At 44.8% G+C, this 15,900-nt stretch overlaps 1 protein-coding gene across 3 annotated transcripts in view; it reads left to right on the forward strand.

Moving 5' to 3' along the window:
* UBE2O (ubiquitin conjugating enzyme E2 O) overlaps positions 1 to 15,900 on the forward strand; it is a 62,434-nt gene that overhangs the window by 22,194 nt on the left and 24,340 nt on the right. For 2 of the 3 annotated variants that reach the window (XM_068209405.1, XM_068209407.1), the window contains exon 2: positions 11,235 to 11,294. The exons of the other annotated variant lie outside the window; for it this stretch is intronic. In XM_068209405.1, coding sequence (XP_068065506.1) covers positions 11,235 to 11,294 — 60 coding nt within the window. The remainder of the gene's footprint in view (positions 1 to 11,234; positions 11,295 to 15,900) is intronic. 3 annotated transcript variants of the gene reach the window in all.

Genomic DNA, 15,900 nt, shown 5'->3' on the forward strand with positions numbered 1-15,900 from the left:
AGTCCAGTTTAGCTCAGCAAAAGATCCCATTCTGCTTTGCTCCAGGAATGTGGAGCAAAAGAATATTTTTCATGGATACACTCTTTACTTCTGCTGTCAAAGATGTAGAAAGGTGAGGTACACTGTTGTGCCTCAGGAGTGAATTGGCCAGCAAGAGTCACACAGATTTCCTCACAGCATCCTTGTAATCCTCTGAAAGGCAGATGGGGATCTGAGCAGCCCCACTCTTTCCTCCAGAGCTGGCGTATGCCCCAAATGCAGCTCAGAGTGGCCAGTGACTAATTTCTGTGCTGCTGATGCTGTCCAGATGGCATCCCCATCCATCCAGGTCCAGCAAGAACTTGGAAAACCTGTTGCATAATAACTGCCATCTCCTTCCCAAGGCAACAATTTGAAGAATTCTTTTGCTCCAGGTAAATGGAAGAGCTTCTGGACAGACTGTTTTTGCATGCAAGGAGGAACACGGTTTAACTGGCAACTTCAAACAGTGGGCTATTGGGAATCCAGACTGGAGGCTCAAATGGAAATTTCTTCTTCCTATGACACTGGATGGTGTCAGCATCCATGTGAGCTCCTCAGGAGAGTTTCTTCTAGCAGTCAAAAGCATCTCCCTTCGAGCTTAGCAGATGCTGCCAGAAGAGCTGCACGGCCATTGCTTTCACCTGTGTGGTCAGATGTCCACCAGGGTCTCTGCAGCCATTCCTTAGGTCCTGCTGGAACCAGGCATCTCTTGACACACTGGGCTTGGGGCTCTGTGCAGCTGCTGGGTTCCTCACAGCAGTTTCTTCCTGGAGATTGCTGCCTCTGATCTGTACTTTGGGTGAGGCTTTACTGCAGGAGGGTTGAGGCAGCCTCTGTGAGCAGTGTTGGCTGATGTAGAGGCAAAATGTTGTCCACTTTCCTGCTTACTGCTCTCAACCAGCTTCTCCTGTGTCTGTAACTCTGGTCTCCTGTGGTTTTCCTCAGGTAACAGTGCCATCTGGTGCTGGAGCACTGCTCTTGGTCAAGCTTTCCTCAAGTGCTTAGGCAGAGGTGATAAGAGAGCAGGATTGCTTTTACTCAGCCATCTTACTGTAAGAAGATGGGAGGAGGTGTCCTGTAATAATCTGTGCTTTGGGGACATTGCATCTGGAGAGGATCCTTTTGTCTTTTCTTTTTAACAGTTGATGTTCCCAGAACTGCTGTACCAAGAAGACTGAGTACTTGAGGCGAGAACTGTAAACACTGAGAAGGGAGATCATTTTTTACTATAAACTGCTGCTAAGAACTAAAATCCAACATTTAGATTAAATCCTGTAACTGGGGACATTTTTGAAAGATTCCCTGTAGGACTCTAAGTGACTTCCTAGTCACTAAATCTTCTCTTGAAAGGTCTTTACATATTTTCTAGTCATAGCCATGTACTATTAAACTTTACCCTTCTATATCTTTATGCTGAGCATTATTACGTTCATGCTTTTTGAATGATTTTTTATTTATTATTTTTCTTTCCTCTAAAGTTTTGCAAACCTTTTTGCAGATACAAGGTTTGATTGTGTTCCCAGATGAAAGTCCTGGTTATTGGTTAATGGAAATGAGTATGGGATGTACTGTTTGAACAAACAGCACTTGATGACAAGGTTGGCAAAATTCAAACTCTTTTGTATTTTTTTTTCTTTAGATACCAGGTTGTCTTTGCTGCTTTACCCTTTTTTCAGGTATCCAACCCAGGCTGGCACATGTGAGTGTGTGGCGATGTTGAGCGTTTACACACCAGATAGAAAAGTGAGGCTGAGGATACTGAAAAGCTGAGGGTGGCTGTTGTTTATGCAGCTTTGCTTGTCTACTTCCAGGATCCTCCTCTCTCTCAACCACATTCTCTCTTCTGGGAAATGCTCCCAAACCTGTTTATTTTCCTTTAAATAATAACAACCCAGTAACCTTCCTGTTGTCTTATCTTCCTTCCCTTGAACTGCTGCCTTGTACTTCTTTTTCAGAGTGGGGAATTCACTGGGCCAGGGAGTCTGTGTTGTAGTGTTTTCCAAAATGTCATGTAAATATGCAGAACCAGAGAAGTTATTTGTTGTCAGTAAAATAAATGTACTTCTTGGACAAGGGAAATCCAAATAGAAGGTTTACTTTTGCTTAGCAAAAGATTTCTGTTAAAGCCAAATTTTTCTTCTCCAAAGCACAGCATTTACCCTCATTACAATCACAGTGCAATTTTGTTTCATCCAATGACTTATTCAGACTTTTTAACTAAATTCTATCTCTTGGCAAAGGAAAGTAGAATATTTCAGTGTCTTTCTGCCAGGAGGCTCAAAGGTGATATTTGTTGGGAGGAGGGGAAGATCCTGCATTGTTTGGCTGTGACTGAAAGACCAGAACTTGCTGTGAAAAGAGTTTTGTACTTTATTACCCAAAAATAATGTAGAAGACAAAAATAAAAACAGATGGTGTGGTCAGGAGCAAAAATATCTGCAAGTCCATTGCGGATCAATGTGAAAATAGGGGAGACTCAGGAAGCTCCAGCCTGCAGTTGGAAAGGACTCAGCTGAGTGACTTCAGGTTTCTGTGTCTCCATAATATGTCATAAAGACAAATTACAGAGCTGTCACTTTGTCTTACGAGAGCTGCAGGTCCCCAGGGAGGCTTCACAGCGTTGGGAGATTATCAGAACTAATGACACAGCTGGATTTTGAAGCTGCTGTGTTACAAGGCTCCCTGCACCTCTGGCAATGTCAAAAGGGAGTAGTGATGTGGATCTAGTTCTCATTTTTCAGATTGCCTGGTCTCCTGTGGGTGTCACAGAGACTTCTCTTTGCTGCCTGCCACGAACTCACTTGTTGTTTACTCAGTGACTCTGCATGATGGCAGGTGCTGCCTGGCTCTGGCAGCCTTGGATACAGTTTGTGTGTAATTAGATAAAAAATCATGTTCCCTTAGTGCAGGGGGCTTGGAGATTTGTAGGCAATTCAGGTGGTGACAGGCAAGTGTGTTTTAGAGCAGTGTGTGCTGGCCTGGGGCTGGAAACTGCTGTGTTCATCCCTACCACTGATGGAATCTTCATGAGCTAATTAGGAAATTCTGCTTTAGGCCATGCCTTTTTCTTGTTTTCTGAAAAAAATGTTATGTTCAAACTGTACAATCAATCCACAGTAGTTTGCAGGTAACAGGCACTACTTGGGGTTGGCTTAGTGGTGAATCTCAGCTTGTGCTGAATGTTGGATGATTGGCAGATTCAGAGCTGCTGGTTGCATGAACAAAAGAATTGCAATCTGTGATCAGGTGACTGCCTGCAGGTAGAGCTGCTGCGATGCAAAGCTGTCTTGGTTTCATCTTAGCCTTTGTGAAGTGTTCTAAAACATCTATTTCAGATCCGGGAGCATTTTAGCACCCCTGCTGCCTACCCCTGTGCTGTCCTTCTGTACCTGAAGTTAATCATCAACCTGACCTTTCAGAGGGATGTTTTGCACTGCCCAAAGCAGCCTCATGAACAAGCTTTTGGACTCTTGTACACAATACAGGAAACAAAGATGCTGCTTGCTGTCCTTCCCCTGCTTTGAGCAAACCAAGTGGAACTGTGTGTTCCTGAGTCACTCAAGGCTCTTCAGAGTTAGTTCAGTTGTTCATATTTGAACAAAATTTTAATCTCCTGATGCAATCCTAAGTAACTTAAATATTTTCTCCTTTTGTTATTCTTTGAGTGCTTTCAGATGAGAAGCAATATCATATTACGAAAATGCAGAGCAATGCTAAAGTAAAATGGGTGAAAATCTCCACATGTATACAGGTTGCCCAGAGAAGCTGTGGCTGCCCCATCCCTGGAAGTGTTTATGGCCAGGTTGGACAGAGCTTGGAGCCTGGGATAGTGGAATGTGTCCCTGCCCATGGCAGGGGGTGGAACAAGATGGTTTTAAAGTCCCTTCCAGCCCAAACTATCCTGTGAATTAAAGGTATGAGTTATGTGGCAGAGCAGTGACCAGCTCAGTTCTGTGCTGGTGTAGGAAGCCACATACTACTCTGACATTTAATACTTGTGCAGGTGAAAGTTTAGACCTTGCCCCAGAAGGGTATAGTTCTTCTGTAAGTAATGCAGGAGTCTCCACAGCCTCCTGAGCCTTTGATTTTTTTGTCTGGAAGAGCCACAGACTACTTGTGCTTGCCATGTAGGAGTAGCCAGAAGGTGTCCTAGGCAGAACTTTTGTACCAATCAGTGCAAAAGATTTATTTTCATATTTTTGCAGCTGCATCCCTCAAGGGCTGTTTTTAAAACTCTCTGTTTTGTGTAGCTCATTGTTCAGCTGTTCTGGGTAGTAGAATTTTAGTTCTCAGGAGTGTTAAGTTTCTAGTAGTCTGTCTTCTGTCCCATTTGCCCATCTTTCTTTCCCATAAAACCCCAGTGTGGCTGTAAAACTCCAGTTAGAAGTGAAGCAACATGTGCCACTTCAAATGTCACAGTGTGAATCAACTCTGAGCTTCCAGGGGATTCTCTGCTGTTGCTTTTTCTTCTGTCCTTGCTTTTTACAACTGCTCACATGCAATGCAATCTGATCAATGTAACACAAGTCTTTCACGGGAGGTGAACTTTGGATATGGAACATACTTTTCCAAGAGTAGTATGTGATGCCATTGGTAATGTGTTGATACTGAAAAGATATTTTAATATCTTGGCTTCAGGTCTTCTGGGTCATTGAATTTCTGAACTTTTGTCATCTAACTTGCTGTATCCATGCTATATTTGGACAGCTGACTTGCTTTTTTAGACACCTCATCTAAATCTAAAATAAAAGCAGCTTGTGTTGAGTTGATTGCTACACTGCTGTTTTAGCTGAGGTGAATTTGAGTGTGTAATCAGGCCTTAGAGTTATAAAAATAAGAACTAGGGGATGCTGAGTTGAGTTGGCTACTGCCAGTTGTGCTGCCTCCTGTCCATTTCCATGAGCACCCTCCCCACAGCCCTTCCAGTGTCAAGGCAGCTCTGGAGCTGCTTTGTTTTCTCCTAGTGCCTGGGGCTGGAGATTGGTGGCCGGGAGCTGCTTCATGTAGTAAGGAGGTTTCCTCTTAACCTCCAGTAAGAGCCTGGCAGTGTCCCAGTCACAAACCATTGCATCTGATGGAAGTTTCCAAGCCACAGCTTCAGGACTGGAGGAGAAAAGGATCTGTTTGCTTTTGGATTTAGAAACCAGGCATGGGGACTGTGGTACATCATTTGCTATTTCAGGTGGTGAGAGGTTGTCCAGGTCTTTCAAAATACCTCCAAGGAGCCTGCCTGTCAGCTCAGTGAAGCAAGGTTTTACCTTTTCCCAGCACCAGGCATTTGGGTTTAGCTTTAACTGGTTATGGAGTGTGGTACTGAGGTTTGGAGAGGTCTGTCATGCCTTGTTACCTGTTGCTGCAGTAGTTGCTTTCCCTGTGGTTTGCTCTTAACCTGTGGGTTTTATTCATCTTCTGAGCATTGATGTTACAAGTTTCCATGGCAACTTCCAAGCTCTCAAGTAGATGCTGTCCATTCAAAACAATGCTAATGTGGGGTTTATAGGACAGTGACAGTCCTGGTGACCCTGGAGGAATGTCCCAGGGAATGGATTAATTTTTAACTCCAGAACACTTCAGATATTGACTTGCCAGGAGAACTCTCCAGTGCAGCTTAAAAAAACCTCCATCTGTGAGAGTCTAAAGTTCTACCTGTTGATGTTGAACAGAAATCAAGTACCTAGTTTGTATCTTCTCCATCACAATGTTTGTCCATTGTCACAAAAAGACAAGTGTGACATGTCTTCTATGGATAAAACCTTGGCTTCACTAAAAAGGAGGCCAGAAAATGATAATACATCTAAAAAAGGCATTATTATTTTCCCCCTCACACTTTCTTAGTCCCATTGAGAGAATTCAAAATAGGCTTCACAAAATTGCAAGCAATTTCTTTTTTTACTTTTTTTTTGTTTACATTTGTAGGTGCAGAGCCTGGAAGCAGTACTTGAAATTAATATCAGTTATACAAGATGTGCAAGGGGAGGGTTGGGACCTGTGAGATGGGCAAGTAGCCCAGAGTGGAAGTGACAGGTCTGTGCAGGTCACAGCCTGGCCTCTCTGCCTTTGTTGGTGGCCACTGCTGTCCAAGTCCTAGCTGAAGTCAAGAGGCAGAAGCATCTTTCATGATAGATAATTCACTTCTGAGTCAGCTGGATAAACATCTCAACCATAATACAGCAGTTCAGGTCAACCTACAGAATTTCATTCCAGCATTGTGCTTTCCTCCATTTTTTTGTGGTACCTTATATTCTCATTTTTATAAGCAGATACCCACGTGTGTGCTGCTTTTTCTCTTCCATCTGTACGAGCTTATTTCCAGAGCTCTTGTTTTGGAGGATGAAATTCAGAATGTGTCTGGAATAGAAAGTGATGTTGTCACCACAGTGATTGCGTTGGAGGTAGAGGCTGTGGGATCACGCTGTCCCACAAATGTAATTCTTTATTGTATGTAATTCTGTGCTGTATGTAATTGAGCACATGTAATTCTTTATTGGTCAGTCACTGCAGTTCTTTAGGTTGGAAAAGACTTTCCATTCATTCTCTTTTCAACCATTAACTCAGCCCTGCCAAACCTACCCCAAATGATGTCCCCAAGAGTTACAGCCGCACATCTTCTAAATCCCTCCAGGGATGGTGACTCTGCCACTTCCCTGGGCAGCCTGTGCCAGTGCTTGACAGCCCTTTTGATGAAGAATTTTTCCTAATATCCAGTCTAAAGCTCTCCTGGCACAATGTGAGGCTGCTTCCTCTTGTCTTGTTACCTGGGAGAAGAGGCTGACCCCCACCTGTCTACAGCTTCTATCAGGGAGTTGCAGAAAAGGAAGATGTCCCCCCCTGAGCCTGCTTTTCTCAAGGCTGAGCCTCCCCAGCTCCCTCAGCTGCTCCAGAATCTGAGACAGCACTGGCCAAGCGTGAACTTTAACACGGGCAGCTGGCACTGGCAGGCATTATAGTGCATCAGGTGCCCTCTCCCACAGCCAGGGTGCTCTCTGTTGCTGGGCAGCTGAGCAGAAATGCAGCTGTAAACTCATGATTGATGGAGTGGAAGGTGTGCTCCCACATCTGCGTGTAGCTGAGTGTTGAGTCACAGTGCCAGGGTCTCCTGTCCTTCCTGGTGTCCCAGTGTGGGATGAACCTGCAATGCAGCTCAGCAGTCAGCCCCTCTGAAGGAAGGTATGTCCTGGCATGTTTGAGACTGAACAACCAAGGACTGTGTGTTGATGCATTCAGGTTCCTGTCTGTGTTTAAACTTGTCCCCAGCTTCTGTTCTTGGGATGTTTGGAGCAGGGGACAGTTTTTTCATCCCTACCTCCTGTGACAATATTGTTTACCTGGAGTGCAGTGTGGCAGTAGCAAACCAAAATGCTATTTGCAGGCAGAATTATCACCTTCTGTTTCTCCTGAAGTGAAATACCAAGACTCCTGCCCCATGCAGAAAAGAATCTTTGTGGGAATAGGAAAGGAAGGGATGTGGTGGCAGTAAGTGTGAATGAGTTGTCCTTTCTCCTTTGTTGGATAAAACATTCTGAGAGAGGGTGACACTGGTAGCGGGAGTGGTTTTTGTCCACTGTTGGGTACCAGTGATGTTACAAGCAAACCTAAATTGCTAATTAGTGAATTTAAGCTCTGCCTAAGTTAGGCAGAGAGAGACCAGGGATTTATGGCACTACTGAGTATCTCGAGTGCTCAGTTTGTTTGGATTCACACCACCCAGGGCTGCTTGTCCCTACATCAATCCCAGCAACTCCCATATTATTTGCCACTGAACTTCAGAAGTGATTGTTGCTTATTTACCTGCCACAGTATTTGGCATTTGTGGCTAGTCCAGATCATCAAAGTAAATTGTTCTGGTTTTGAGCTCTTGTCAGCAGGGAGTTGTTGGAGAGGAAAATTGGCACCATATATTGCATTTGTTCAGGGGAGTTGAGAGATAAAACCCAGAGTTACAGTGGGAGTTTAGCCCACCCCTGCCTGGGGATGTTTGCTCCTCACTGCCAAATTGTTTGCTTAAGTGGGAATTCAGTTTTCTGTCAGACATCTCTCTCAACCTTTGCTGTTAGTTTAAACAAACAAAACCCAAACCACAAAGATTTTGTTTCAAATAACAAGTTTGTAATAAAAAATTGGGCAAGTGCATGAAAGCAGAAAGCTCCCAAGGCTTAATGAACTAATGCTCAGTGGAAGTGTCTGTCCTCTCCCAGTCTGCCCAGTTCCAGGTGTGAGCCCTGATGGCTCCCTTATTTCATTTGAGGTGAGATGACTCAGCTGAGAAGGTGAATGTGCTCCTGTTGGTGCTTGTTATCTATGCAGAAAATCAGAATTTGTGTACTCCTCCTGCTGTGTGTGGTTTGAGAGCATCATCAGCCCTGCTAAACTATCAGGTGTTCTCCAGATTGCAGCTGCTGCCTTTTGATGAGTAAATTTGCTGTGGAGCTCAGGCACTGATTCAGTGCTGAGCACCAAGAGAGCATCTGAATAGCAAAGGAAATAAATGGGGGCCAGAGCTGTTCTGCCACTTCTCTTTGCAGTCGAGGCCCTAAGGAACATAACTGACCCCAGGCTGGTGTGTCATCCCTCTTCACCCGGGCAAAATGTGTGTATAGTGATGAGTGTCTTTGGTTTGCCTTATTTAACATTTGTAATAGTGAATTTATTTTTTAAAAAGCAACACAAACACATCTTGCATTTGAGGAGGGAGTTCAGCTTGGCATACAGGAGCATAGGATTCCTCAGAGCATCTCTGGGAAACTGCTGTTTCTCATTCTTGGGGCTATTGCTGAGGCACGTGGCTAGAACAGAAACCCAGCCATGTTAGTGCTGACTTTCATAGATGTAAATATAGCAACTGTGAGGACCTATTTTAAAAGTGCTTCTGCAACAGAATTCCCTCAGAGCTGAGGGAGGAAGGCTGTCCATTGGTTGATGATCGCATTGCTCTGGGTGTGACAGAGGACAGGAGGAATCACTGAACTGTTGTGTTCATCAGCAGCCATTCCAGCTGACTCTGGTTGGGTTTCTTGTGGCTTTTGAGTCTTTTGTGACATGACAGACCTGTGAAGTATTTATTGTTGATGCTGGCATTCTGCCTGCTCCTTGGCTTGCTTTTTCTTGCTACTGAGACAGGTGGGTCTGGCACATGTAGCTGAAAATAATGCTACCTTTAAAAGCCAAGAGACCTGAAAATAGGTTAAATATAGTCCCCCTGTAGAGGAAGTTTTATGCTTTGCTTTGGGAAGAATTGGTATGATTATATTCTTGAGGAAGGATCACAAAATGGGAATGCTGCTGATTTACAGCTTCTGTGATTTATCAGCATTGACTAACCCAAAGATATTGCTGCTGCTGGGTAACATCAAATCATCTTAATGATCTGGGTTCTTCAGAGGCTGCATCATAGGAAACAGTATGGCTGAGTGGTGTGTTGAAACATAATGCATCAATTTAAGCCCTAATGCATTTTGAAATGAAAGTATCATCATACACTTGGAGCTGTGCAGCGAGAATACTTCAGTTACAGTACCCAAACTGCTCCTCATGCTTGACTACTTACTGGAATGTAAATGTTGCAGCCTGATTCTGGATTTTAAAAGGCTGCCTATACAGTACTTATTTTAACAAATAATTTTAGAAAACTTCATAAAAATTGATGTCTATCTATGTACCGCAGTGGGATGTGGGAGGCAGTGAAAACAATTCTACAATCTGGAAATGTGCTGTGGGCTTCAGGTTTCCCACTCTGGTGTGGTTCTGACTCCAGAAGTTGGGTCTAAAAGCCTGCCTGGCTGGGTCTCTTCCTCTCTTACTGAAACACACAGTCAAGAAGATGATAAATACTCAGATCCTTTGGTTTAATTCCAGATCCTGGCCTTGAATTACAGATTTGTCTAACTTAGTAAAGCAGGCTGTAAGCCAGGGAGTGGGTTAGGATGAAATGCTGACAGAGCACAGTGGAGTTCAGGCTGGGATGAACAAGGAAAAGCCCGGAACGCAGCAGGAGTGGCACGGCTGGTTCTGAAAGTGACATGTGAGAGAGGCTGTGTCCCTGATGGTGCGTTCATGTGGCACTTCCCAGAGCACCGGGTGTGTAATGAGTGTGTTTGCAGGGCTCAGTGATGTACCAATGCAAATAACTTCTGGACCACTGAAATGCAGATGAGGCTTCTCCCTGTTTAGCAGAGGGAGATTTTAGCTGAGTTACTGGGAGGCTGAGCAAGCCTGAAATTGGAGTTCAGTCTTGTGGCCTCCCATAGGACATCATCCCTCATGTAGCATTCCAGTGTATTCAATGGCAGCTGCATTTTGTAGTTTTAAGCTTGTTGAAAACACTTAATGAAATAGCCTGCAAGTAGTCTTGAGGTCACTGAAACAGCTGGATGAAGGGCCACTTTTGGAAGGACATCACTTGGTTAATCACTGGAGATTCATCAAGTGATGCTTTCCCTTTCCAGGAGCACTCCTGGTGTCCACAGGTCTGTGTGAGCTGCTGTAGGGTACATAAAGATGGTCCAACCACATCCTTTGTTGCCAGAACGAGCTCTTTGCCAGCAAGTGTTTTAGCAGGAGCTGGAGTAAGCAGTGCTTTGACTTTATCCATGACCTTATTGATGTTTGTTACCTGCATGTACCTTAGAGAGCTTCTAAGTGCAGAAACAGCCATTTCTTTTCCTTTTTTTTTTTTTTTCAAGACAAGTGCTTGCTGCAGTGGATTTGTCAACTATTCTCCTGCCAGCCAAGACTTCTTACTGTAGAGGACCTTGCTTTGTGTCCCAAGCCAAACAGGCTTTCCACATATATTTGGGAGAATCTTGGGTGAAAAGCATAAAGATGAGATACAGAGCTGTGGTGTGATGTGCTGCTTTGTGTGTCTTCTGTCTTCTCTACTACATAGACTGGATGTGGGTAGGAAATGATGCATGGTGCAGGCAGAGGAAGAGGAGAGGCAGACTTGAGGGGATGAATGAGTCAATGTCTGCACCCTTTTTGATGTGTCTGCTGACTTAGAGCACAGTCATGGATGGATCCCCAGATCTGTCAACTGGATTTTGCAAGTGTGCCAATGGGATTAACTCTGTGTATGGAAGTGCCTCAGCATCCTCCGCTGCAATCCTCCTCAGTCTGGAGGATTGGGATACTGTGCATTTGTATTTGTCATGTTATTTCTGACTGAGTGTCATCTGGGGTCATCACTAAAGTCAATCTCTCTCTCTCTCTCTCCTTAGCTGAAGCTTGAAGATCGTTCAGTGGTCCCTCGAGATGTGGTCAGACACATGAGCTCCAGTGTAAGTGCTTTTTTTTCTTTGTCCCTTTTTGATTGTGATACTGCTGCATAGGTTTCTAGGACTTGCCAATTTGCCTGAATGGAGCTAGACAGTAATGCTTTGAGGTTGTTCTATTTTTCGTGTGTTGGATAGACTTAGCTGCCTCCAGTGAAAATGGAATTCTGCTAAGGCTGCCTCTGTACAGTTGCATAGCTGCAAAGGTCTCCTGAGCAAGCAGTCCTGGGCATGGTCAGGGAAGGAGACAAGAAGCCTGTCTACCCTGCCATTCTTAGTTTTACATTAATCCATTCTGAGATGTGGGGACTGTGGACCTATTCTCCCAGACCTAACAGGGAGGTTGGAGTGGGGGCAGATCCCAGTTCCACCGCTTGCCTTTGCCTCTTTGTATGCTCTGGTAGAGAATTTGGAGGGAATATTTTCAGACACACCTCTCAATCTACAGTAAGCAGCATTTTTTCCAGCTTCTCCCAGAAATTCAGCAAACCCAACACTGCTGGAGCATCCAACACAGCTGGGTTGACAGAAAGAAGCTGGTTCTTAAACAGCAGCTGATAATTGTTCCCTTTGCTCTTTCTGGATGCTGTTCTATGTCCCAGCCCCTCTGTTCTAGTTGTATGGCACTTGTGTCTATCAGAGATGTGTGGATTTGGGTTTTGTGTAGGGAATACTGGGGAGATTGTTGAGTATTGATGATCAGATGGGATGTGCACTCTTTAGGAGCTCAGCAAGGTTGGCAGTTTCTTGCTGTGGCTCAGAGCTAACCTCTAACCCTGAGCCATATGGCCTTGCCATGTGCTTGCCTCTATCTTCTCTTGACTTGCTTCCAGCAATGTGGCTACCAGGGCTGTGAAGAAGGAAGCAGCTGGCCACTAACTGCTGCAGTTGCACCACATGGTGTGCAGCCTGGTGCAGGGATAGAGAAGGCTATTCTCTGACCTGTCTGGCTTGTTTGGATTTTTGTTATTTTTAAATAAAGCCTTTTTTGTCAATTAATAAAAGTAAACCCACTCCCTTTTTCACAGCATATTACAAAGGGGAAAACAAAGGAATGAGAAGTTTGAATAATAATTTTAAAATTGCTGAAGCAAAGTATTTCCTTAAGAAATTTAATGGTTGTTTGAAATGGAAATTTGAAGTCAACATTTTTTTCTAAAACTGCAGCTTTATGAAAGAGTTCTCATCCAAAACAATGAACAGGTAGAAACTGGAATTATAGGCTGTTCACAGTGTTGTACCTGGCACAGCTGGAGCTGTCAGAATGTTCTTTTCACTCAGGGGCATGCTTTGAGTCCTATCTCTCAACTGTTTATCCAGTGCTTCTTAAAGTCATTTTAAGCTTTCAGGACAGCAGGTTGTTCTCCTCTTGGCAAACATGGATGTGCTGCTTTTGTTTGCATTTTCCATTCTCATTTGAGCAGAAATTGGCTCCCCTGGCTTGCTGCACATGCTTGGGTAGATATGTACCCAGCAGTTGTCTTGCACATTCATTTTTGTTGGTTTGCATGTTTAAATAATGGTATTCGCTTGACCCTTGTGCCCAGTAACTTCATTTTTTTAATTGATGGAATGGTGAGATTATAGCTTAATTTCTTCTCTCTATTAAAAAGTGTAACAAATCTGAGGATGACTTCCATGTCCTCACCCTCAAATGTTTCTAAATGTTAGTGGGGGTGAGTTAAACAATAAACCCCCTTTATCTCAAAGACAACCTTCACTTGCTAACAGATTTATCCCAAAAAATTACAGGAGCATTTAAAATAGAAAACCTGTAAGTGTCAGCCTGCCAAATTCAGGATGTGGGATGGTTGCCCTGCACCAGTTGGCCTGGCAAATGGAGAATGTGGAACTTATTCTGTATTCCACACAGTCTTAGGGCTTGTTTTTAACCTTGAGCCAGAAGAACTCGAAATCCTCTGTTCCTCAAGAGAGGAGAGCTGACTCAAAATCCATGTGCTTCTCATTGAGCACTGAGTGTGGGAAAAGACAGCTTCAGGGGGAAAGGTATAAAATGAAATTATTTTCAATGAATGCAGTCGGGCCTGAAAGTCTAATCCAGCTGGATGAGAAGCAGGAGAAATGGCAGAGGTAATTTTTCCAGATGATATGCTAAATTGGGGAAAAGGTAAGAAGTAGGTCTGTAATCTGTCAGACACCTGGATTTTGTTGTTTCAAAGGATTCTGGGCTATGCTGTCCCTTTTAAACAAAGGAATAAAGGTGGTGTAAAGATCCTCTTATTAGGAAAGAGTGCTGAGGGAAAGAATAGAAGGATGAGAGGTGGAAGATATGGGATTGATGGCTGTGTTTCCAGGGCTGCTGCACTCTTGGATGGGAGTTTGCTGGTCTGCCTTAAAGCCTTGTCTCTGATGGGGAAGGAATCCATTCACTGCTTAAATACTCATTATCTCCAGTGTGGTGCCTGATGTCAGGGTACCTGAAGAAGCAGGAACAAGATCTAGGGAGTGCACTCAGTTGTGGAATGAGTATGGCTTGAACCCATCAGCTCTCCTCACTCAGTTCAGTCTCCTCCCTTTTCCAGTTCTGCTGTTGGAATTGATGGAAATGGATTTTGTAACAGAGCTGTGAAATGTCAGCTCGTTTCATTTGGCCCCTCCTTTAATGGGATAAGCTAATGAAAGGATGGGTGTGTTTGAGCTGTGCCCAGCTGAGGACCTGCCCTGGAGGTGAGACAAGTTGGCAATGTCTCTTTCTGGGACTGCACTGCTGAGCACTGCTATAAACTCAGTGATTCAGCAGAACCCCTCAGCCTGCGAATCTGCATCCTCTGTCGCAGGCTAATGTTTCATGTGATAGGGAAATAAGTAAACCCATAATAAAGGAGGGTTCAGGGGCAGGTGAGGGAGGAGAACTGTGATTTGACACAGCCCTGTAGGTCCTGGGGCTGCTCACAACATTGATCTCTGCTTTCTTAACCACAGACAGGCCTCTGCACTTGCTCAAGCATTTTATAACTGGAAGGAGAAGGAAGCTGATCTAAACCTGTTGCTCTTGGCCATGACTAATAGCACCCAGCTGTGTTAGGTGGGAGGCACCTTTGGGGTGGTGCAGGTACCTTCTCTTAGAGAACAGGCAGAAGGGTGCTGGAGCACATCAGTCACTCCAGTCCTGGTTTTATTGCTTGCTGTACTTTCACCATCCATTAAATGGGTTTTAGACAAGGAGACAATATGATCCACAGAAATCACAGGTGTTGGATTGTATCATGTCTCAGAGCTGCTGTCATGTTGGCTGCTGATTAAGGGAAAAAATTAATTTTGAAATGCAGAGTGTAGGGCAAGCCACTTGTTTCTGGAGGGTTTTTTGATTCTGACTAAAAAACAGTCTAAAACATGGGGCCTGAACTGCAAAGCACAGCCAGAGGATGGTGTGGGTATACTTGTTTTAGCTGACTCTGGAGGAAAAGCGGGGCAGGTGGCTGTGCTGTAGCCTGCAGAAGCTGTGGGTTTGTTGAGCAGGTGCCACTTCTGAGCAGGCCTCACTCATCCCACGGCTCGAATCGTGCTGGCAGTAGATGTTGTGAAGCCAAAGTAGTTCTGGCCAACCCTTTTCAGGTGAGAGTGATTGTACAGCTCTGCTAGGCTCTTTCCTGGCAGCCTGTGCAGGCAACAAGCATAGCTGCAGTCTGCTGTAATGGAGCTGGAGCTGGGAAAGGCTCCCTTTGCTTCCCAGCCCTTCTGGAAAGGCATGGGAGTGATATGTGGAGCAGCTGGAGGGAATGAGCCCCTGCTGCTTTGGGGTCTGCCAGCCTGGCTCTCCCGGGCGTGCTGGCACAGCTCTGCCTGGGGCAGGCCCCACTCTCCTGATCCCATTGCCTTGGGAGCCTCGGGGCTGCAGGGCGCTGGGCTGGGCTGGGCTGGGGTGAGGAGAGAGCTAGCAGCAGGCAGGTGGAAAGCAAGCCAGCCAAAAGGGCTGAGCAGTCTGTCCAGGAATTACCCTGGACTGTCTTTGCTCCAACTGCCAGTCCCCAAGATGAAACTGAATCAGTTGAGCACCAGCAAACTCCTGGAGTCCCACAAGGGCTGCCCAGGGCTCTGAGTGAAAGGCTTGGCTAAACATTTCCCGTGGTTGAAAGAACAGAACTGAGCAAACAAATCCACTTCTTGCAGGGTATAAGCCCTTTGAGTGTTGTGCTCGAGTCCTGCTGGAGCAGAGACCTTGATGTTTGAGATAAGGACAGCTCATACCAGGGTATTTGTGATGCTGGCCCTCAGTCAGCTTTGATAATGGACTTGTGGTCTTTAATAAATAAGAATATTGACTGTCCCAGCTGTCAGGAGGCCAGGGCAGCTGCTGCCTTTGACAGTGTTTGGGTTAGCAGTCCTTCCTTGCAGCCCCCACCATATGTGTGAGCAACATGCACATTGTGTGCTCCCTGCCAAGCTGCCCCCAGAAGGCTCCTGACAGCATGCCTTCTTTTCTTGGGGACAAAAAAGATTAAAACTTCGTTAAAAAGTGAGGGAGATAATGACAGACCATCTTATAATTAGACCAACTGTGAATTATCTGGCTGCAAACCTTGAAATTTGGCCACAGGTACCAGATTTTTTTTCACTATGACACAAAATAAAGACTATTTATAATGTCCTT

Source organism: Anomalospiza imberbis, chromosome 19 (assembly GCF_031753505.1).
Source record: "Anomalospiza imberbis isolate Cuckoo-Finch-1a 21T00152 chromosome 19, ASM3175350v1, whole genome shotgun sequence".
Taxonomy (NCBI): Eukaryota; Metazoa; Chordata; class Aves; order Passeriformes; family Viduidae; genus Anomalospiza; species Anomalospiza imberbis.